We start from the raw sequence: 24,261 nt of genomic DNA on the forward strand, positions 1-24,261 counted from the left end.
ACTGTGGCGTCAAACAGGGACTCCCACTATAGCCCAATAGTTTCAACGAGTCAATGACATGTACATAATGGAGGACCTGACCGCTTCTATAAAGGGTACAGAATTCAAACATAACCAAAGATGGTTTTTTTGGGTTCTGTTCTGAGATTCCTCAGACTATTTGTCCACTCTCCAAGCCATGGTGTAAGCTCTATCATTATATATGGGCCCATAAGTGTTTATTTGCCTAAATACTGTAACATGCTATGCTCACCTACTGTTCTGATGTGCTCATCCCAGAACTGAGTTGTGTATTTCCTGTACCCCTTTTCCCTTCCATCCTGCCACACCTTTTAACCTTTCCCCTGATTTTTTCCTGACTTTGATTAATGCATATTGCACAACTGTTATGTTCATGATTGTTGTACTGTTTTGTGAAATTTTACATCCTTGAACCTTCTCAATAAAGTTTAAATAAAAAAATAAATAAAAGACACTATTGAAAAGAAACATTTACATTTTTTCATTGGAGTTTTTACCCTAATTATATAGTGAGAAACACTGCAGGGCAATTCATCCTTAAATTTCATAACAGATATTCTGGTTGATTGCTGGTAAAAGTAGCTTTGCTCTGCTCTATTTTGAACGTGTCTCAGAAATGTTTTCCTTCATATTTATTGCTAAAGTTCCTGCAGAGGCATTTTCTTGTTGCAATCCTCTCCAAACCAAAACTAAAATGCCTAAGGCTGCGTAGATTTTTGTTGTTGGAAAGGATCATTCACAATCCTTTCCAATGACAAAAGACTGAAAGATGCCTGAACGAGCGTTGTATATACAGCACTGTTCTGCTCTATGGAGGGGGGAGGGGGGAGAATGAGCTAGCAGCACCCCGCTGCACTCTCCTCCCTTTACTTTCATTGCGGTCGTTCATGGATCGACCAGGATGAATCCATGAATGAACGTTGGACAGTTGCTGTACACACTGTGTACATAGCCTAGGAATCCTCGGAGTGGTATAGGGAGAAGATGTATTTTGTAGTGCAGCAGGCTGTGTTGACAGCCTGATTGGAATTTCAGTTCACAAGGGCACTGTGTTGACCATCCAAAAAGAATAATAGGAGCAGAATATAATTCTAGCAGGTGAACTGATATTTTTTAGTACTAGCAGCATTTGTAAAGGAATACAGCAAATGAAAATGTGTATGTATTAGGCAGATGTGCAGAATATATTTGTACTGAAATTCCTTGAAATTCAGTGAGTAGGAAAATCCAATCTCACTTGCAAAGCCATGGGATTTATGTTTAAACAGTTCACAAAGACATCAGTGTGATAGAAAAAGAACTTTTAGTCTCCAGAGATTTCAATCTGAGTTTTTACTAAGACATTCTGCATGCACTTGAACCTTGGTTGACATTTTGTAAATTAGATGCATATAACCTAATTCAAAGACATTTATTTGCATTAACATGCAGTGTGTGTACACAAAAACATGTACATTTAAAACATTAAACTGATAAACAAAGACTGTGTACATTTTTTAAAATAATTATAAAGATTTATAATGGCAATGTATTACTTGTGAGAATGTAAGTATTTTAATGAATAATTTTTGTCCACAAGTCTATAAAAACTCAGACAGGGCCCCATATTTAGAAAATGACTATTAGAATAATTATTAATTTCCTCCTGTTATCTGCACTGCCAATTTAGCACCTAAGCTTCTGCTCCCTGATGGTTTGGACTGATGAATAACCATTGTACACATGTCAGATTTTCCCCAGACAGGCATCCTTTTCCTCTATTCCCGTTCTTCTGACACATTAATATTTTTTTTTTATATTACTTTCCCTGGAACAAATAGGGTAAATTTTCCCTGAGGAGACACTGGCAGCAATGTCTGCACCTTTACCAGTTCTTCTCAAATCTGAACCTATAAAACAAACTAAAGCATCATATCATTACAAAAACTCTATTAGAACATTCATAAAAAAACAAATATTTTATCACTGCATTTATCAGTATTCAAAGGAATGGCTATCTATAAAATGGGGGACTGTCTCTTCCATTACTAACGGGCAATACAATCTTCTGATCAGCAAATAATGTACATCTAAAGTATACTTTGATGAAGCAAGCAGGCCCCATTTTATTGCCTTTTTCCCAACTATTTAAGAAATTTTTGCCAGTATATACAGAGAAACAATACCTTTAGAACAACACACTCAGTACTGGTCTGTCAACGATGTGAACAACATACAATTTATACAAAGTCAACAGTCCTCAGTGTCGTCACAAATCATTGCATATATGATAATAGGTTATAAAAATGAAATTTTCAACCTGACTAACTATGTAAAAAGAGGGTCATTTTGTTTTTCAACATAAATACAGAGAATAGGCTATAGATAGACATCAAATTAAACATGTATTTACACATACAACAACCAAAAGGAACACAAAAATACATTGCAACTTGAATAATCTCTGCCATGCAATACAGTTCTGATTTTTTTAGGTTGGACTCCAGCTATTAAAAATGTTTTTCAGACCACCGTATCAGTACATGAGCCCTCTGAGGAGTGAGGGCAGACTATCCTGTCTACCATTGTCATACCACTGTCTACCATTGGCATATGAGAATATACCACAGTTGCCTGTAGCTGGGGTGCTCAACAAGTTTGACATTGTGTATATATTGCATATAAATAAACTCGCTACCCATATGTTACAGCTCAGAAGCTTGTACTGGAGGTCCATATAAATATATAAACTCTTTCAAAAACCACTGTTTTTTCCTATATTAAGAAAGCTACTATGTTACTGAAATGGCTGTTGGTTATATAGAACTCCAGTAAAGTCTGCTTATATCTCAGATATCACATAACCTGTGCTGAGGAAGAAAGAGAAGTTGCCTTCATTCGGGTGCTGAGAAGGTCTGAACTACCTTGGTACATGAAAGGAAACTGGGGTGAAACTTGCTTCTCCAAGTTCAAGTCAGCCCCAGAGCTCCAACCCAAAGCCCCAAAAGTCAGCCTACTACTATTTAAGCTATTCAGCTCCCCTGCCTTCTTCTCTTTCCTTAGTTTGGCGCAGAAAAATATTTGAAGATGAGGTACACCAACTCGCACATATTAAGAATAATACAGAGTCCTGAAGTGAGTACCACAAAATACAGGAAAATCTTTTTCTCTGTAGGTTTAGAAATGTAACAGTCAACGAGATTAGGGCAAGGCTCCATATCGCATTTTACCAACCGTGGAACGCTAAACCCACCATATAACTTATAGAAGAGCATAAGGAAGCCAAACTCAAACACTGTTTTAAATAGGAGGCTGATGACATATGTACACCATAAACCACCATCCATGCTTCCTGGATTCTCATATAGCTTCTTGTTGTACCTTTTTTCTCTGCTTTCCCGATATGCCACATGAAGAACTACTAGAAGGGATGGTGTAGATACCATTATAAGCTGAAGAGCCCACAGTCTGACTTGTGAGATGGGGAAGAAGTGATCGAAGCAGACATTTTCACACCCCGGCTGTCTGATGTTACATTCAAACTCCTTTTGCTCATCTTTCCAAACATTTTCTGCAGCAACCACATACACCAAAAGACGAAATATGAAGACAACTGACAGCCAGATCCTTCCAATTCCTGTTGAGTATTTGTTGACACCGCTTAAAATGTCTCTTAAAAACGACCAACTCATGTCTTTGTACGAATTATTTCTGTAAAATGATAAAAGGTTGTGTTTGTGAAAAATTACAAAAGATTATGCATTCTTTATTCTGATTTTTTAAATGATAGCTGTATTTTTAGTATAGTTATTTCAAAACCTTCTCCTATAGACCTCCCAGAGCGTGATATTTACTTTTACCTGTTTCTCCAAGAACCATAATGGGTGATCTGGTGGGAGCATCACAACCACCACTACAGATGTCCCTATACCAGATTCTTCTTTTTCTTAATTTGGATGACAATCATAATATTTCCGGGGATTCTTCACTGTTCATTAAAGTAGGGGAGTGCTGTACTGTTTTCAGGGACACAGCCAAATTGGAATGGGCTTACCAGGGAACCTGAACTGCTAAACTGGGAGTGAGCTATATGATATCCTTGAATTGAAATCGCTGAGGGACAAGGATCTATTGGAAAACATATTACTAAGTAAGAGATGGATAGGGACCTGGTCACTGGCAATTATAGGTACAAGGTTATTTTTTTATATTACCTCCCTTATTAGCTTTTTACTTAATCAGCAAGGAAAAGCAATAGTTCCTGAATGGTTTTTCATCAATCCACCAGCACAGATTGATTGAGGAATGACATTAGGTGACTTTTATACATGATTTTCACCCGAGATGAGAGGTGGTGCTTATCTCGACAATCATCTGTCGTGTGTACATAGCTTTATGAAGCTTACCTTCAATTATCTTGTACCTTCCCTCCTTCTCCTTATTGTTTTTCTTTTTTGGTACAGTATAATACACACACTTAAAAAGCATAAAAGTACACAAATAATGATCAAATACACAGCAAAAGAAAAAAAAAACAAATACATAAAAAAATGAAACTATGTATATTACATTAAATACCACACATATTCTGAATATATACAAAAATATTTTTTTTTCAATCCACTTTGTGACCTTCTGGTTCAGCAGAATTTTGTTGATGGAGAACTCAGTAGTTCTTCTGCAAAATCAATTTCTCCAATACCACACTTCTATTTATAGTTAAACTTTATATTAAATATGAAAACGGTTCAGAAATGTAATATTTAGATACCTTGCCCTTCTGCTGCTGATGAATTCCGTTCAGTTTCTGACTATGCTTCCTATCAGGTAAGGAGAATCAATTGAGATTAGATACTTCCCCCACCTCCTAGATTGTAAGCTCTTTGGGGCAGGGTCCTCTCCTCCCCCTCTCTTACTGTCTGCATCCGTCTGTCATTTGCAACCCGTATTTAATGTACAGCACTGTGTAATTTGTTGGTGCTATATAAATCCTTTTTATTAATAATACTGACATTTTAAAATATAATCTTTAGGAGTGGGGCTGGCAATAGCTGTAAAGAAGAAGGAATTACATTATTCTGCATTTCTTATTTCTATGTTAATTACCAATTTTTCGGCACAGAGTTTTAATATTTATTTGAGGATTATAGCAGTGATTGCTGACCTAATAATGAAATAGTATGATACAAAAAGAAAATAACACTGCTGTACAGTTTTCTGCCATAACCATAAATGCTTTCTTCTTTTGAAAGCATTGAATTAACCCTGTTTGAAGGATTTATTGAATAAAGCAATATACAGAGCAGTGATCATATACATAGTACAAAAATAGCCTTCAGATTTAATTACAAAATGATATTTATAACTACTTTAGTCACTACATTTGCCTTATGAATTTATCCTGTATGTAAGCAGTGCCTATATGAATATGGATTTATTTAATAGGGTTGGGAACACTCAATGACCAATCCGTAACACCTGCTCAGAATTCATCATTTACTAATCTAAACTGAAATTTGGTTGCCATGAATCACCGCATTTTACCCATCATCATTGCTCATCCCATAGCTCTTCTAAACAATCCCAGTAAAACTTGAACAATGTCAAGCTTTGTTTGGATATGTACTAAGGATACCAGAGGAAGTAAGAAAATGTATATTGAATGCGACAAACGACTAAAGTAACATAGCACAATACTAGAACATATAATAGGTCCCAGATTATTGCAGGAAACAAGACTCATAATATCAAAGAACTATTGAGATAGTCAGACATTTGTATCCAGTTTTCCATTAATAATAGGATATACATAAAGAAAATACAGTGCTGCACATTCATTCAAGGTGAATAAGCTTAGTGCCAAGTAATGCCACAGAATAGTGATTCATCTGTAAATGAATTGTTCGCTGTTCCTCATTCCCCATCCAGTAAAAGCTGGATAATGCAAGTTATATACAACATCACTTACAGGTAAATGAACATTCCAGTGGGTACTGCACGAAACAGAGATCTACATCTTCATGTACATTCTGCATCCAATTACCGGTATATTGTATACTGTATAAAAAAAATGACGGCTTAATAAATGCACCTACCTGTGGCGTGACTGGACACCTAAAGCCTACAGCATCTAGATGCTGCATTAAAAATTTATTCAGTTGCCATTTCCTCTGCGCAGCTTTTCTTGTGCGTGTTGCAGAGCAACCTGTAACCAAGGCGAGTCTAACAAGTGTAACCTGATCACTTGTTTTGTGTATTAGTCAGAGAGAGAAACACCTCTGTTTATTATAAAAGCATAAAAGAAAGGAGGCTGGATCATAACTGATATTATCTGAGCTTACATGTTTACTGTATAAATAAAAGCTCTACGGTCAATAAACTTACTTCATGTGCCCAGCAATATATATATAAATATATGTGCATAACACAATGGTTCGTCAATGGCTGCATGATATTCTAAACATTCAGTGGGTAGGGCTTTCACTGATGTGTAAAAGTTGCTAAAAAATACAACTTATATAGAGGTGCTGATCATTTGTATGTTCTGCCCCCCAGGCATCAGGACCCCTTATTTCTTAAAACATTGTCACTTAAAAATATAAATACTAAAAATCTTAGAACCCAGAAATTTATTGCAGGTCCTGACTCAAAGGTTCCAGTTTAAAAAATGTAATTCAAGTGAATTTTTGTAATACATAAAAATAGACTAGTGGTGTATTTTTGCAGTAAATAAGGCATTCATTATTACAATTTTTGCATAAAAAGACCTCATGATGAAAAAAAATATGTGCCCTACCTTTAAAGTGTCTGACATTTTTGGTAAGTTTCTTTGCTTTAGAGATAAGATTTTCCAATTCTCTGTGTATATTAAAAAAAAAACAGGTAAAGGTAAATGTTTATGTTTAGATTCACCCTCTATTCATAGAAGTTCACAGCTCACAGTAGAAAAATGGTAGCAGACATGAGTGATACTTTCAGATTGAAACGCTCTCCTGCAGGGCAGCGAATATTATTTTGGGTAACAAAAAGGGACCAAATGTAGATGGTGTTTAAACAAAAATCATCAATCAAAATCAATCATTTTAAATAGTCAGATTCTGAACGTGCCTTATGCTGGTGATGGTAAATGGACCATTAGTTGTATCATATATGACAAATGTTAAGAACAATCAATTTTTATTAATGTAAACCTTGCCCATAGTCAAAACGTACACAGGGCTGTGCACAAGCCTTGCCCCATGTGATACCATTCATATGCACCATATCATGTATGGCTTTGTCTGCTTAGGTACCCAGCACTGCATTGTATGGTGGTACAGTGTGTCACACGTCTTTTAATTTGCTTCATTCTCAGGAAGTACGAGGTATTTTTCCAGTCTCCAGCAAGGCAAGATGAATGATAAGTTGAGGTTCTAAAGGATCCCCACAGTATAGTATCCACAGAATGATCAACCTACAGTTAATCCTTGTACAGACCTAAGACACATGTAGGATTTCTGATGCTGAAAAAAATTATTATTTCCTGTACAAGGAGAACAAATCGGTGCTGTACACACAATGTAATTCTGTTTGAGGGGAGTGGGGAAAACAGCAAGCAGCACTACAAAGGAAAGAACAGTGGCCATCCCTATTCGGTTGTTTATCAATCCACCAGGGCAGATTGTTGAATGATATTGAGGGTCTGCAGTACACATACTAGATTTTTGCCCAAGCCAATCATGACTGCAGTTATATAGTAAGTCTACATAGCATTACATCCAAGTGGTGATAACTGCAACAGTCAAACTTATGTCAGTATATGGATTGGGTTTAAAACCTGTGCAAGGAAAAAAATAAAAGACAAAAGTTGTTTTAGTTCCTCATAGCTATCACAAGTTTCATGCTTGAAAAAAAGAAAAGTGTTCTTGTGTTTATAATAATAACCTTCAGTAAAGTTGGTCATGTTTACAGGACAAATAGAAAAATGTAGAATATGAAAGGTAAACACAGTAGTTCTTTACCTGCCCCTTGCAACATTCCTAACATTATATTTATCCCCTATGTTTTTTTTTTAGGATAAGTTTCTGTTTTAACATCCTTTAACATTACCACACTGTGTAAGACAGCCAGCCCATCTTACGACATAAAAATAGGCTGCAACATTTTTCTTATCATGTGTAGTGCAACACATGAGGCATGTGCATCTGAGCCTTGTGGTGTGCTCTAATGTCAATATATTGCAGCACACAAGATGTACATTGAGGTGAAGTTACCTGCCATCCACATCTTTAGTTATAAAGTGCGTTATAGTGTGAATGAGACCTAAAAGTAACCGAACATCAGAAAAACATGCAAGGCTGCTCTTGCTGAAAATGTTAGTTGATAGGCTGCTTTCCTAGCCCCCTAATCTAAAATTTCCATACCTGCAAACATTTAGATGCTTGCTAATAGCTTGTCCTGAAGGTAACATCCTCCTGAAAGTTTGTTTACCATTTGTCACACTTGTACATAGAACCCTCATGGACTTGTATAGGACTGTCTTTCAAGCATCCCTAGTTTTCACCCCTAGTATAGGCAGTCTTTCAAGCAAAACTATTACAAACTCATTGAACATTACCTTGTCATAATTTCCCTCAGAAGTTGCCCAAATGTGTATTTTCCATTGTAGGCAGTGTCAAAAAAAACTAAAAAAAAATGTTTAGCTGCCTAATGCGACTAAAAGAGACGTTTAGCACACCCCCGACCCCTGCACAAAGGTAGACATATAGGCCTTTTTTTTTTTTAAAGCTCTCCAATACTGAAGAAAATAGCAAACCTGTAATGGATTTCCTAAAGATCATTTGCAGTTAGCAATTGACCAATTTTATGCCAGGCTTGCTGAATCACCCAGGTTCTCCCATGATATTCTGTCTTCTTCAGTCTTGAAAAGCTTTGATAAATCAGACCAATTGTTTGCACAGGCCACCTTGTATAGGGAAGCCAAATGCTGAACTCAGTAAAAAAAAAAATACTTAATGCTTTTCTTAACCTTTTACATAAATCATCAACACAACTCCAGCCAAGGTGTATTTTGGTCCTCAGTTTTGGATTGAGTGGGGAATAGTTAGAACCTTTGTTGAGTTTAATAAACTTTCAGATTTTAAATGTTGCCTGTTAACCTACCAGTGGAGGTTTCTCCTTGTTCCCTGTTTGGTTTATTCCAAATAACGTAAAACACAGTTGAATTGGTCAACAATCTAACTGTATTAGAAAATTCCAAGTCATAATTCATATTTGTTTTTGAAAACAGACATAGTGTGGCTTAACCGAGTCTTCCACTGGATGATAATTGTAGTTATAATAATGTCAGATGGGCACGAAGACTGAGGTCAGAAGATTTTCAGTGTGTCAGAATCAACCCTGATCTGAACTATCTGACCTCCACTATTAAAAAGCAGTTCTACGATAAGGACAATGAGTTGTGATATATTTACTTTAAAGAAAACCCAATACTATCATCAGTTTAACAAATTATCAATTTAAGACGGAACTAAACTAATAAAAAAAAACAAAAAAAGTGCTGACTTTTACTTCCACAGATCCCCAATCCCTCCGGAGCTTTTCTGGATTGGGCCCTGTGCGGTCCCGTTATTGGTCTTCGCCCCATCACAGAGGAAGCGCCAGGTGCCACGATCCTTTTTCCTCTTCTTCTGATTTCTGCCTACGCTCGATCTCGCACTGCACAAGTGTGAGATCGGCTGATGTAGCCTGCTGTAAATGGGAAAAAGGAGTACTGATGTCACTGCTCATGCATGAGATTGCATTTTTTCCCACAATGAAGAAAAAGCTCCTTCTGCGCATTCCCGATATAAAAAAGGAGCAGCCAGAAGCCTCTTGGTATGCGTGACATATGTATCCTAGGAGGCTCTGTGCTCCCATCCTGTCTTCATTCCTGCAGCGATAAAGAGAGAAAGTGACGGGATTCATCTTTTTTTTTTTTCTTAAAAAAAGGGTTTTAAACCCCCTCCCAAAAGAAGCTAATTTTTACCTTACATAAAAGGGTTGTCTACTCTTTTATGTAAAGTTAAAATTTTAGTTTAGTTCCCCTTTAGGAGAAAACAAAGCACCACAAGAACCTGAGCAGTGCTTTGACTTCCCCAGACTGACTCTGCTAGAGGTCTTAATAAACTCTAGCCACCCATTAGAGCCTCTACTGCTATATTTATATTTGTCCCTTTCCTCTAACCTTTTGTTTCCCCTCTCTACCCAATATTCTACTTTATAGTTATAACTAGAGAATTATATTTTTGGATTAAATTAAATGCTTTTAGTTGTTTGGTTCAACAAAAATTGTGTTATGTTATAGTTCTGATTTTATGTTTTTATTTTTGCTGGGTGTTTAGTGAAACACTGTTTTTGCTTTGCTATATATTCCTTTTGGTTTGTTGTAATATTGTTAATGTTATTTATTATGTTAATATGTTTCTTTTATTTTCTTTTTCCTTGTCCATACACAAAGGAGTTGACACTTGCTATGGTAGCACAGTTCTCTTGTATGAGTAAATCCGAAACGTTTTACCTTTTTATTTCAGAAGCATGAACATTTCCAGTTCAGTTCAATCCGTTCAGGTGAAAACAATAGGGCAGTATATTAGACTTAAATTGTTGGCATTTCTGAGAAAAGTTATGTGTTAAATGTTAATGTGTTGTGAGCATTCATTTTATTTCTTGTTTTACAGTGCATGACCGCAAAGTTTTCAAAAATGCAGTGGTTTCATGAACTGAAATGTGAAAAAAATTAAATTCACTATTCTGACAAAAACATCAAACACACTTTAAATATTTTGTGCAAATATTGTTTTTTTTTAATGATGACCCAATTTTAAAGATAGACCAAATTCTATCTTTTTGCATTTTTGGTTACTGCATCATTATTGATGTGGTGAAAGCCATTTCCTGAATCATTAATTCTGTTGTATAAAACATAAATAAAACAAGTAAATTAATGTATAGCAATGCAATGCACAGCTCTATGTGTATAGCACGGCCAGTTATTGTGAATGGTGTCCCAACACTCTGTGTAAAACCTACCAATGCATAACACACAGTATCACACTACAAGCACATACTGCTGCATATAAAAAATTGTATGTACACCTACTGAGGTGCACTGGACTGTTTATATATGAATTGGCTATCTTAATGCAATGTGTATGCATTGCCACATGTTAACAAACCAGATTTATCTGAATGGGCTCTATAGGACGTCACCTGTTTAAAATCTAAATTGACTCTAGAACACACTAGTACACAAGTTCCCACAAGTACATAAAAGCCAACAATTTTTTTTAGTTTTCGGTAGCATGTAAACTTAGACTTAAACTTAAAAAAAAATAATAAACTTATACATACAGGTATCACTTTTGTCACCTTTACCTGGTATCCATTATTTTTTTGTGAAAAATGAAAAATAGTTAATGGAACACATATAATAATTTGCAGGAACACAATAACAATATTCACATTTTACTAGATTGTCAGGTGAACACTTTGTTACCAGCAAAACAAGGGATTTCCCAGTGATGTTCCAGATACATGAATTATATATTATATGAGGAATTTCATATTGTATAATATTGTTTGAAGGTTATCAATAATTCATAAGAATAACAAGAACCAGTTTAATAAAATATCAGTAAACTTTACTGTTTGTAGGGCCAAAATCTCTTGCTGCTGGAGGTCTGTCAGAAAAGTAACCACATATCCATGATGTCTAACGTTAATTTAAAGGTTAAAGTGAATGCCTACTCAGGACAAAGCAACATGTTACATTTATTGGCAGCCCCCACTGCTGCCTGCGTCCACCATCTCTTCCTTTACAGCTGCTCCATACAGCTTGAGCAGTGAGGAGACTCCGCACTTCCAAAAATAAGAAATTGATTCTCTTTTCTCCACGACTTTTTTACTGATGCTTTATAATTGGCCGAGCAGTCACATGGCATGGGGAGAGTTTATAGTACTGTGTAATCTTTAGGTTACCACATAGAGTTTAAACAGGACTTTACTTTTTTTATTCTTGCTTCTAAAATGGATTAGACAGGCAGGAACGCCATCAAGGTGTGTGTGTGTGTGTGGGGGGGGGGGGGGGGGTTGCTTACAACATCTGTCCTGGGCTCCAATCTTGAGCGTGACTTTTGCAATGCTGGATTTTTTAGATATGGGAAAAGGGGGCCCAGAAAGTTCAGATGACAGACTTGCAGACTGGAATTGAAAAGGACAAAAGCTGGTTGAATCAGCCATGTAAATCCCATCATTAAATTGCAATCTAAGATTGCTGGGAAGTTGATGGTTTCATTTGAAAAGTCAATATAACAACTCAATGCTGGTCCAATGTACACAGTTAGAGTCACCTGGGTTGAACAAAAGTAAAACACTCTGGATTCTAACATATTCTGGACCAATGAATCAGAAAGTCTCCGAAGACTACTAAAAAGACCAGAGAGGATTGTAATGGCAGCCTTTGTCTGTTTGTACAGGTTTTCTTTAAACACAAGAAACAAGGTGTGTTCTCAATGATAAATATATAAAATGATTTCTTTATTTATATTGGTTGTTGGTATCTGTTTCCTTCCACATGTCTGTGCATTCTAATGACTATGCATACTTGTTTCTTTGTGTTATTATTTGTTGTCTTTTTTGGTTTACTCTTGGGTCTGCAATGTTGACTAATGGATGTTCTATTACTATATAATCTGATCCCATATAAATATCCCTTGACTCCGTCTTGCTATTGAACAAAGGAGACTTTTATGTATGTGTTTCACAATCACCATATACTATGCAAGCATTGTTTTATTATGCTATTTGAGGTTTCTTTGCCAGGTTAGAATGGCATGAATGAAAAAAAAGAAAATGCCCAAGAGACCAGTTTACGTAATGCACATTATGAAATATTTAAAACGGCAATGCAATTTGCAGTATGACTTGATACTGTATAGCCTCTTTAATTAACAAAGAGGTGTTGTCAACACTATACCATGGACAGACAACATTAGTAAAATATTTAATGATAATGTGAATCATAAGTCTCTCGGAGAATCATTCCCACACTAATAAACTATTAGTATCAAACTCTCTAGGTGTCTTCACATTTGCAGCTTTTAGAAACAAGGATTCATCAAATCTTTTTGTTGTATGCATTTATACAGATAACAGTGCTGTATAGAGCATCAATACAACTTTCTTGCTAAAGAAGATAAATGAATATGCAGTCGTGGGAGGTATGAAATGTCTAATTATAGGTATGCTTCTTTATGAAATATCTAATTATAACCATGCTTCTTCACATTCACAATAACTGGTTCTACCACCCTTATTGGCAGTGGTTGCAACTAAACATGTCTTTGTGCTGCTAAGTAGGGTCTCATATGAAGTGAGACTCCATTGTATTGCAGAAGCATGTTGATCTGCTCATGTGCAAAAATTCTTTAGCTCTAACATTATTTTTTTTGTGCTGTTGACTTGTTTTTTTTATTTTTTTTTTAAGTTGGTATTGGTTTGATAAGTGTTTTACACACTGAATTACAGCAAAATTGTTTCTTTTATTTTGATAAACACATTTTTTTTTTACTTTCAATGTTCCATAATAGTAAAAAGTGAGAGTATGTGAAGTAGATTGGGGTAAGGATTTGGGAAGTAACTTGGGAAGGTTTACATTTGGCAGTGTTTCTCCTTAATGGTATTCAGGCTATACTCATTGTAAATGTGCAGAATAAACAAGAAGAAATATTGCATATCAATTTTCAAGTTCATTTAAAAACATCAAGGAAATAAAGATTAATCACAATTCAGTTTGTTGAAAGATGAATAAGGTTCTTTTCTGATTGTTCCAAAGTGGAGCCCATATTTTATAATAACTGATGTAATGTTTTGGGCGAGCGCTCACATTTTTTGGCAAAGTGAGGCTGAAGTACCCACCAATGTTTTGCTAAGCGAGATTTATCTGCTTAAAAGATTGGTAGCATGATGTAGACATACATTTCTGGATCAAGTGATCATTTTTACTACTCTTTTTAAAATAGGTACTGTTGACTAAAAATGTCAAACACATGAGCTATATCTCAAATGGTCTATCACTAACATTTGCAAATTTCTGACATAGGGAAAACAACTTATTTCCACCAACAGCAAAGAACTGTCTGAATACTGTGGCAGGCCATTACACTTACTGACCATTACACTGCCAAAATATTAAGCTTGACTAATGGTTAAATTCTGTGTTTGATTTCAACAAGATATAACCGGTCAAAATCATTCATGAGGTGTAAGAGTCATTAACATTCTGAACAAATTTCCAGATTTTTGGGTGGATCTTTCATGTTTATTCAAGAGAGAGGTTGATTTACCCTCCCTGCCCTATCTTTATATCAATTTAGCTTAGCTATATCTGTATGGATAACAGTTTGTGGACGCCTTACCAACACACTCATATGAACTTGCCATTCCTAAATTATGGATATTAACTTGAAAGAGCCCCCATACTCTCTTTTCACAGAATCCTGGAGTGTGACAGTGGGAATCGGTGTTTATTTGGGGAAAACAGGGTTTGCGAGGTCATGTTGCAAAAAAATTGCATTGGTAAATTGTTGGAAAAAATAAGGAGCTTTGAGGAAAGGGCTACCTGTAGACTATTTAAGTTCCTTCATAGCAAATTTTTGAAACCATGGCTTTTTGGATCCTGGCTTTGTGCACAGAGTCCATAGTGGAGTACAGAAGGATCATTTCTAAACTTGCCATAAGGACAGGAAGCACACATTTGATTTAAAATCCTCCCTATGCCAAAGCATTAACAGAACCCTACACAAAACACATTACAATTAATAAATTTTTGCTATTTACGGGATTTTTTTTCCCATTAATGTAGGTGATTAGTTCAGGAGGTTAAATTGTGTTTTCTTTTTTTCTTATAGAGCAAAATATTAATAATACACATTAGGCCATACACTAGACAATTTCTACAGGTCCAGGAAAACTAGCAGTGTCTTGCTGATATTGATCATTTATTGAATAATTATTATGGGTATACCAAATAAAGACAATGCACTATAAGCCATTACTTTGATACACATTGGCCAGTGGGGCTTTTGTTGGCTGGTGTGTTTTGAGTGAGAACCACCTGTATTTTGTAATTGACATTTGAATACTTAGTATTTACTGCTAATTTGGGCTGACACTCCTTATGAGCACCCCACACCTACCATGAGGTACACTGTGCACCTGGGGCTCATGAAAACAAGCCTTTAGGTGAACACTAGTTGGAACTGCATTTACAGGTATGAGCAACCTTAGCACCTTTCTTTCTTCTAACATTTATACATATTTATGTTATCTAGGTAAAATAGAAACTGTCCAGTAAACTACTGATCCCTCTGTTTAGCATTTTATAAGTACTTTTTTTGAGAAACATGTACATTAGCTACTGCCCTGGTATTCCAGTGCAGATGTTTTTCATATACACTCCATACAGTTTTATCTGGACCATCTTGGACCACAGAATAAGTGGAAATTAGGCAATTTAGATGCAAGAGGCAAAAAAAAAAATATATATATATATATATATTTATTTCAGAAATATGTCCTTCAGCATGAGCACGGCTCCATAAGACTAACAAGACAAATATACATAAAAAGAACAGCTGTTTAAACATGCATCTACTTTTGAAAGGCATTAGCAGGTGTGTAAAACTCAACCATGGAAACAGAACCATCCCATATTCTTTTGCTATTCAAATCCTGGAAGGCAGAAGCTGACAAATCCATGTGGCTTTCATACAGGGTCCTTTATAGCTCTGTTATTTCTGCCGGTAAAACCAAGGCAAATTATATGGAAAACTATACAATACCATTATAACCTAATTAACATGTAAGTGAACAACCATGTGTGCAGATTTCACTATTTTCCCATAAAACGTATTTTTTTTGCAATCTTTAAAGCATATACCAAGGCAAAAATAAAAAAAAACTGTTGGGTTTCCCCTTCACCACCCACTATACATCTCTTTTTGACATATTGGCATTTTTCCTGCAACTCTGTATCACCTAGATTAGTTTTTCTAAATTTATCAGCAATTGTTGTCTGTATCTAATTTGATCACCTTTACAACAATGCCTCCACTGTTATTTAAAATTGTGTTGTTGACCACAATAACAATGTTTAGAAGTTAAGCTGCGTACACACTGCCAATTTTTGTCGTTGGAAAGGATCTTTCACGATCCTTTCCAACGACAAGGGGCTGCAAGATGCATGAACGTTGCTGTACATACAGCACTGTTCATGCTCTATGGAGAGGGGAGGGGGAGAGCGACGGAGCGGCACCCTGCTGCGCGCTCTCCCCTTCCCTTTCATTAGGATCGGCTGTCGTCCATCGTCCGTGGATCCGGCAGGTCGACACCGACTGTACACACGGCAGATTTTCGCCCGATAATTGGCCGATGCCGATTATCGGGCGATAAAAATCTGACGTGTGTACGTAGCTTAATGCAGTACATAACAACAATATACACACACTTTCCTGTATTTTATTACTCAACATGTACAAAAAATATACCTGTTGAGCTGTCAGAAATGTACTTAGCTTCCAAGTCCTCTTGTGTACTGACAACTTGCAGCATTTTCATGGACTGAGTGGTTTTAGTGTTATGTGGAGTGCTTGCAATGGTGTATTTAATAGAATAAAAGGAACAAATAGGAAAAGTTAATTGTTGGTGTGCACATACACTTTTTAGAGAAGTGTTTTTCAACCAGGGCAATGAGAACCTGTGCCTTTCAAGTCAGTTTATGACACCAATAATCTTTGTGGCTATCTGTAAGGGTGGAATTCCTCCCAATGGACAGCAATGTAAGAGACATTCTTCCCACTGACTGCCATGCTAATGTACTGTGAGTTGTGGATATAGTAATCATAGAAGGTGTTTACTAAAGACCTGAAAGTTAAAATGGTTGAGAAATATTGCTTTAAAGTATTAATTTTAGGCCACAATATTTGAATTGATTTGCTTTTGATCAGTGACTCAGAAAACATTTATTCTGGAGGTGAGTAGTTTTAAAGGGTGTGGATGATGGCATGTTTATGAATAAACAAAGCAGATACCTGTGTAATATGTGGATACATTGAGTGCTCATCCACACCTTGTAACATATTAACACGTTAAAGGGGATTTGTATTAGGAAGCCCCATAAGGTATGATCCCATAAAGATACCAGTGGTCCACAATTGATGTGGAGGTATACAGTTCTCATTAATATTTCTAATTTACTTCAACAGTATGAAGGTTATGGCTTGGTCCCCTGGACACCATTATAGCCTATACTCCTAGCCTTGGTTGCCTTGTAGATGATCTGAATCTGTCCTTATCTCTTTCATCTCATATCACATTCCAAACTTTCAGAATATTGCCACATAACTTTCCACGTATGCACAAGTAAAAAACTGTTTATACGGATACACATACATGGGCCAGTAACGTGAATGTGTATATACCACATAATCATTAACTGTTTTATAGCAAATTACCTTGTGAATCATTAACCCCTGAACCACAAGTTTAAGTGTGAATATGATTTAAAGAAAAAGGTGAATGAAAATACACCTTCTAATTATTTAGTAAAAAAATAGTTTACCAATAGTCAGCTCATCTTACAAAAAATAAAATATAAGCTGTGGGAGGACATCATTACCAGTGTCTTAAATCCTTTCTTGGAGCAAAAACACTGTATTGACAAAGTGATATGTAGCTATTAGCTATAGTAGTAACTGCAAATAAAAATCAATGAATTGTCAACACATTTAATGTAGAACCAATTACTACAATTGTGTATAAATCACAAGAAATAAAGATATGTTATGACATGTTTGACACTGGAAACCCCAAAGTAGTTTGGCTACTACACACAGTACACCTGCCCCATCACTGTGAAAAAACTGCAAGCAGCCTTGCTACCTTGCTCCTGGATTCCAGATATTTTGGATGTTACCAGGATATGCCTAAATTTTCAGTGGACAATCATTTATGTTTAGGAAGGTTTTCCTTGGAGCTCACACCTTACCTTAATGTTCTCAATCTCTCTATCCCCCGAGGAAGCCTGTTGGTGAAACGTGTCAGGGCATGAAACAACAACAACAGGGCATTTTCTCTTCTATAAATAGAGATTACTTTGTATAAATAAATGGTCACATTTCCGGTTGTATGTGACTTTTTGACACTGAATACACTTTGATTGCCAAAAAAAAAACAGTAATTTTCCCTCCCTTTTTTAATTTGGATTTTTTAACAACTGTGTATTAATGTTAATATATTGAGTTTCTTTTTATTTCTAATAATAATTGTTGATGCCGTGTGGAATGCATATAGACAGAAAGTGGATGAAAAACACTTGAAACAATCAACTGCAAAAATAAAATAAAAAGGATAGTAAAAAGGGTTTATGGATTTTCTTTAAATAAATCAATAAATTGTATTAATGATAAACAGTTTCCATCCCTAGAAATCCCATTCTAGAATTCTGGAGAGTCTTTTGACTCCATGCATGATATGCAGCCAGAGGAGGATACTGTCTCATACTGATAGTGTCTCAAGCCAAAATGAAACTTGTATAATAATTAATTCTGTCATCTATGTACAGCTTTTACCTGTTGTACACAATTTTTACATCGTATTTACTCACAGTAATAAATATGATTTTTTAAACTTTGTAAGCAAGGCTTTAAAAAAAAAAAGCAGAAGCCCTTGCTCTCGGCTTAGGTCCCTGAACATTTCTGAATTCAGATATAACTATAACTATCAGCTTGCTGGGATAGGGAGAGTTCATGTGATCAGTGTTTTAGGGCTACAATCTCATTCAGCTATGTACAGGGTTTTATTTTAGCTAATAAAAAGAGACTTTGCAGTTATTGCAAGGAGACCTGCCCTTTTTTTACTCTCACAAATTGATACACAGGCTACAAAAAGTCACTATATGGAACCAGCCACATAATTATCTGTAAATATTTCAACTGCTTATAGACTATGGTAAGCAGGGTAAGTCCTGCCATAGAAACTTTGCCCAACACATTGGACAACAGTGGTGGAAGGAGCCAACAGTGAGTCCTTCTGCACCATACATGCACCTAAACCTTTATTTAAATCCAACATTTTATTATTTGTTTTTTATTGGACTTGTGATGTGTTAAACCCCCTTTCAGGTTTTATTGCTGATTGGTTTCCAGTTGCAGAGATTCAAGCTTTTCACTAAGAGTGAGGGATTCCAATTTGTTGAATATATAACAGAACAGCTTTATATTAGAATACTTTCAGTGATAAAACTTTTTATGGTGGACAACAGTTTGAGGGTATTAACTTTGTTTTGTAGGAATGTTGTTCTTACTTTCTAGAGGACTCAAAAACAGACACAATTGTCAAACAATAAATACATCTACCAGGGTTTTCCCTCCAAATATAGGCAACCTAGGTCACAACATGCCAAGGTGCCATCAAACGTGACTTGAATTATGAATTATCCAGCCACAAGAACATGCTTCCACACACCCATGTGTAATTGGACCTGGTGTTAATACCCCAGTCCCCTTCCCCGGGCAGTTGTCCCACCCCTTATGCAGTTAGGTTAAATGAATCCCATCCAAAAAAAAATTCATTAGACTGTGTTAAAGACATATGACAAAAGGTAGAGACATTAGATTGTGAGCCCCTCTGAGGGACAGTAGGTCCACCAAGCAGGAAACTATTACAGTCCCCAATGCAGAAAGTTTGTAGGTAAAATGATACCCTGTACTGACTAACTTATTATTAAATTTGATTAATTGAATAATTAAAAATGCAATATTTGTAAATTCAGAAAAAAATCCCATATTGCTTCAAGTTGGCAAATACATGCTATCAATTAAACCCAAATATGACTGGCACGGTACGAGGATCTCCTACAGCGTCTGACGTCTTATTCCCCTAAAAAGCTGTATTCTCTCTGTGTACACACAGGTCACATTGTGGGGAGAGAGAGCTGATGACTAAGGCTGCATGTGTGTGAATTCACTGACATATTTTGCACTATTTCCATAGAGCAATTACCCTTTCTGTGCAGATTGATATGACTAATAGTGTCTGTTGGTCAGTTTTGAGATAAAACATTTGTGTTGAGGGGAAGATCATGTAATCACGAGAAGAAGATTCAGATAGACCCATAGTGGGATTTACACATAAGACTCCAGAGCTGCAAGAACACATTGCTGTTATATAAATCTCTACATACAGCCCATTGAATGGCCTTCTTACACACTGGGCCTGATTTAATAAAGTTCTCTAAAGTTGTAGAGAATACACTTTCATTAGTGAAGCTGGGTGATCCAGCAAACCTGGAATATATTGGATCCAGGATTCAAAACGTTTGCTAGCAAAAAGCAAATGACTAAAGAAATCTTTTCCAGGTGTGCTGTAGTGTGTTTTCTGGGTATAGAAACCATTCAGTCCATTATGTGAATAAGAAGAGATTGCTGTTTTGATTAGAAATGTTTTTTTTTTCAGAAGATACATGCTGTGATTTTTCCTGCAATAATGCCTCACTTCCTTTGTGTTTACCACCTTCTGTGTGCACCCCAAGATGTGCAGTTTAGTGTACAATCTTGGTATATAGGGCGTGCTGGCAATAATGAACCCCATGTACATTTGTGGGCATTACATCTTCCCAAGGCAACAAATTTGGGAGAAGACCAGGGTAAAATGTCTGTTATAGCATGCAATGCATTCACACGGGTACTGAGGCATAGCTGTAGTGGCCAGAAATTGATGAACCTGCTTTAAATGTTGGTACCATGTTATCCTCTTGTTGACAATAGCTTTGCCTGTATCACGTTGAGGTCTTTGGTTTGCAGCAAAAGGTTTCCATCATGCAGCTAAATATTTTAAAATCCCAAGCTTTTTATTTGCTTGGCCTGTCTTAACATATTTTAACACAAATTTACATTTTGCTTTTTTATGACTAGATTACAATTTAGCCAGCAAAATGTCTTCTGAGCCTTCAGGGATTAAAAGTGATGCACCCAAAGAGAAGGATTATCGGACTCCTGGATTCAGAGGAGTAAAGACGACCACTCTGTTCCGTGCTGTCAACCCTGAGCTCTTCATCAAACCAGTAAGGACAAACGATGAGGAGAACCTGGTGTGCTGCCATTTTCATGGTTGTGTGGGCAGAATTTTTTCGAGACATTTTTGTTAGGTGAATTAGATGAAGAAATTAGGAGTGACATGCTCTATCATAATCATTTGTTCTGGGTGGCTTTAAACTATCTTTGAGGTGTCAAGTGAACTTGGATCCACCCAGATTTTTACAGTTTCAAAAAAATGGGTGCCAGTTAGAATTTCACCAGAAATGAGAGTAAGATTTCTGATCTGTAAATCCCTTTCTTGGCAGAGTGTTTCTAAACAAGTAGCTGGAATTTCACCTATTTAAAGACCTATGACTTTGATTGCTCATTAAAGGATCTCGCAGAGGGCAAAAATCAGAGTTTAAAAAAAATTGTACCTGTTTAAGAAGGTTTTTGATGCTGATCTATTTTCAGCTGCCAATTCAAAGCTTGTGGCATGCATATTGTACTACTATTCAGGCAGATAATGACTGGTGGAAGGGGCTGTACATAGTATCCTGAAAACAGCAACCCACCATAGGTGTAATGTCTATATGTAATGCAGAGCCTGCATGAGATTAAAAGAACTGAAATCCAATAATTTAAAAGGGGCATGCCAGCAAGTCAAGCAGGGAAGGAAAGACATAGATAATGTTCGACATCCTTTAGCAAGGAAATGTTTGCAATTTCTCACGCATAGTGTGAAAAGTTTAATCAGCAGGGAAATCAAATTAAGTAATTTTATTATATGAAGTAGGCTGTAAAATTGTGCAGTGCCGAAGGTAGAACTGGAATTCAATGTACAACAGTTTTCTTTAAACATGTAACTTGGTAAATGTCATATTTTGCAGTAGTCAGCTTTGAGAGTTCTGATGCTCTCACTCACTACATCTGCAGTTTATTAAATTTCACTAATAGCATACACTAAGCATTAATGTTTATTTCTTTTACAGAACAAGCCAGTAATGGCATTTGGCCTAGTTACAATAACAATGTGTGTTGCATATATTGCTTACTTACATGCAACAGAGGAAAATAAAAAGGACTTGTATGAAGCAATTGACAGTGAAGGAAACAGGTACACAAGAAGGAAAACCTCCAGATGGGATTAAAATGTAAATGTTTTTTCCTGAATAATGAGCACATGACTGCCACAACAAATATAATGGAAGAATACCAAAAAGGTAATGTTTCATGCAACAGAATGTCAAAAGAGTATTGGCAAGATCAATACTAAACAACCTTTGGCAGAGCTACTCCTTTGAACGAAAATCCTTGTATTAAAACATTTCAAATCTAGTGTATTTGTTTTATTTCCTTTTTCGTATTTACTACAAAGTTGCATATTTATCAGCATGTTCATGATCAAGGAATATGAAAGCCTGGTTTATATTACTATAGCTATAGTACAGTGATTTCCTACAAATATGTACTAAGGCTTAATACTAGTACTCAATAAGAGATTAGTAACCTTTCCACCGAAATGTAACCTTGCTATATTTAATAAATGTCTACATTTACACTATGCACAGGAGTAGCTTTTGACTTGTCCATACCAACACAGTTCAGGGCAATTTGGTTGGAATCCTTTTATACTTAACATTAGTGGAGATGCATTTTATATATCAGATTCTATTACCAAGGATAGTATACAGTAAGAACTTTACACTTTAAGTAACTCTGTGCCAAGATAATGGGGTTTTAGTCTTACTGCATAATAGATTCTACAGGACCTCAAAATCTGCTTAATGGAAATACAGAAATTCTGCCTCTAGATTTAGGAAAATCACTCTGTCCGGACCATGAGTAAATAAAAAAAAACTTTAAAAAGTATACCTGCTATAGCAAACAAGATTAGGGATGTCACTACTACACTTTTAGGACACTTAACTAGCATGAAATATAGTTGGTAGATCATTTTGACTTGGTCATTTTAAAAGTAGCTTGCAAGCCAAAAAAGTGTGGGCACCCCTGCAGTAAATGATCTAAATAGCCCCAAAAAACAGAACACAAAATTCTAATTTACAATACCTGTATCCATCTATGTGCCTATTGCAGTTCTAGATATAATAAGGAACATTGTAAGATAATAATATTTGTGTTTTGCTTTATTATTGGTAACTTTATTTATGTACTAATAATTATGTGGGTGGCACTTCTGAAACATCTTTAAACGACTACTGTGGGCAATTTCAACACAAAAACATTATTATATTCTTGGGAGTATGTGTATGGTTTTCACTGTATTTTGTTGCCATACTTGTAAAACCCTGTTATCTAAAACACTGTCCTAGACACGAAATATAAATGGGCTTTATATATATATATCCTTTTGTGTGAGCAACATCGCTCTTTGTAGGTGTGTCTATGTAAAGTACATCACTGAGCTTTTGTGGGTAGGTTGTCTTTTCCTTAAGGCATACAATCTGATTGAAATATTCCTTCAAGCTTTAAATTAATCCTCTCTTTGGAATAACACAAATCCTGCTTTTGCCAACTTCCTATTCTGCAAATGCCTGACTGTCATGCTGTGCTCTGACTTCAATTGCCCCCATGCAGTCAAGGAATTATGACCCTGGTAGTTATGATGTGCATATTTGTTTCAGAGGAATGAATCACAAAATAATATTGTTAGAATGTAAACATTGCGGGGACGTGGCCAAGCCAATGAGCGCGTAGGACGAACAAACTCTCTGCTCCCACTACAGCTACCTGATTCTCGGGCTAAACCGGCTCCTTTCTCCGCTTTCCCATGCACTGATGGGCAGGAAACACTTGGGGGATCACCCTAACACACCCGGCAGGTCCTGTGTGTGCAAAAAGTTTGGTGGACACTCTGCTCAGCAATTGCCACGCTTAAACATGATATGACCCTCAGGATTGAAGAGGCAGAGAAAGCTACTGATGACCTAAGGATGCATGTAACCAAATATACCTCTATCTTAAAGGAGCACTCTAACTGGAACAGTTATTTGTGCATCAAGATGATTTGGAGAATAGGTGCAGGTGAAATAATGAGCGTATCAGGGGCCTATCAGAGTCAGTTGAAACCAAAGATCCCTATAGGGCCGCTTCAGCTATTTTTAATGCAGTTCTAGATAAACCAAAGGACTTCCCTTGGAAATAGATC

General features: G+C 36.2%; 2 protein-coding genes across 2 annotated transcripts; one reads left to right on the forward strand and one right to left on the reverse strand.

Moving 5' to 3' along the window:
- Positions 1–3,059: 3,059 nt before the first annotated feature.
- On the reverse strand, positions 3,060–6,226 carry GJB7 (gap junction protein beta 7). The gene is made up of 2 exons (XM_072410195.1): positions 6,096–6,226; positions 3,060–3,711 (listed from the first exon to the last, which is right to left on the reverse strand). Exon 2 carries the CDS (start codon positions 3,690–3,692, stop codon positions 3,060–3,062), a length of 633 nt encoding a protein of 210 aa, XP_072266296.1. The 5' UTR covers positions 3,693–3,711; positions 6,096–6,226.
- A 14,719-nt stretch (positions 6,227–20,945) lies between these two features.
- SMIM8 (small integral membrane protein 8) lies at positions 20,946–22,430 on the forward strand. Its single transcript, XM_072408617.1, has 2 exons — positions 20,946–21,139; positions 22,085–22,430. Exons 1-2 carry the CDS (start codon positions 21,011–21,013, stop codon positions 22,241–22,243), a joined length of 288 nt encoding a protein of 95 aa, XP_072264718.1. The 5' UTR covers positions 20,946–21,010; the 3' UTR covers positions 22,244–22,430.
- Positions 22,431–24,261: the final 1,831 nt, after the last annotated feature.

The sequence above is a fragment of the Pyxicephalus adspersus genome, chromosome 4 (genome assembly GCF_032062135.1).
Source record: "Pyxicephalus adspersus chromosome 4, UCB_Pads_2.0, whole genome shotgun sequence".
Classification (NCBI taxonomy): Eukaryota; Metazoa; Chordata; class Amphibia; order Anura; family Pyxicephalidae; genus Pyxicephalus; species Pyxicephalus adspersus.

Excerpts from the sequence above, each read along its gene's own strand:
- GJB7 (XM_072410195.1), bottom strand. The coding sequence starts at position 3,692 with ATGAGTTGGTCGTTTTTAAGAGACATTTTAAGCGGTGTCAACAAATAC.
- SMIM8 (XM_072408617.1), top strand. The coding sequence starts at position 21,011 with ATGTCTTCTGAGCCTTCAGGGATTAAAAGTGATGCACCCAAAGAGAAG. Across the intron at positions 21,140-22,084 it reads CTGAGCTCTTCATCAAACCA|AACAAGCCAGTAATGGCATT; the intron begins GTAAGGACAAAC and ends TTTCTTTTACAG.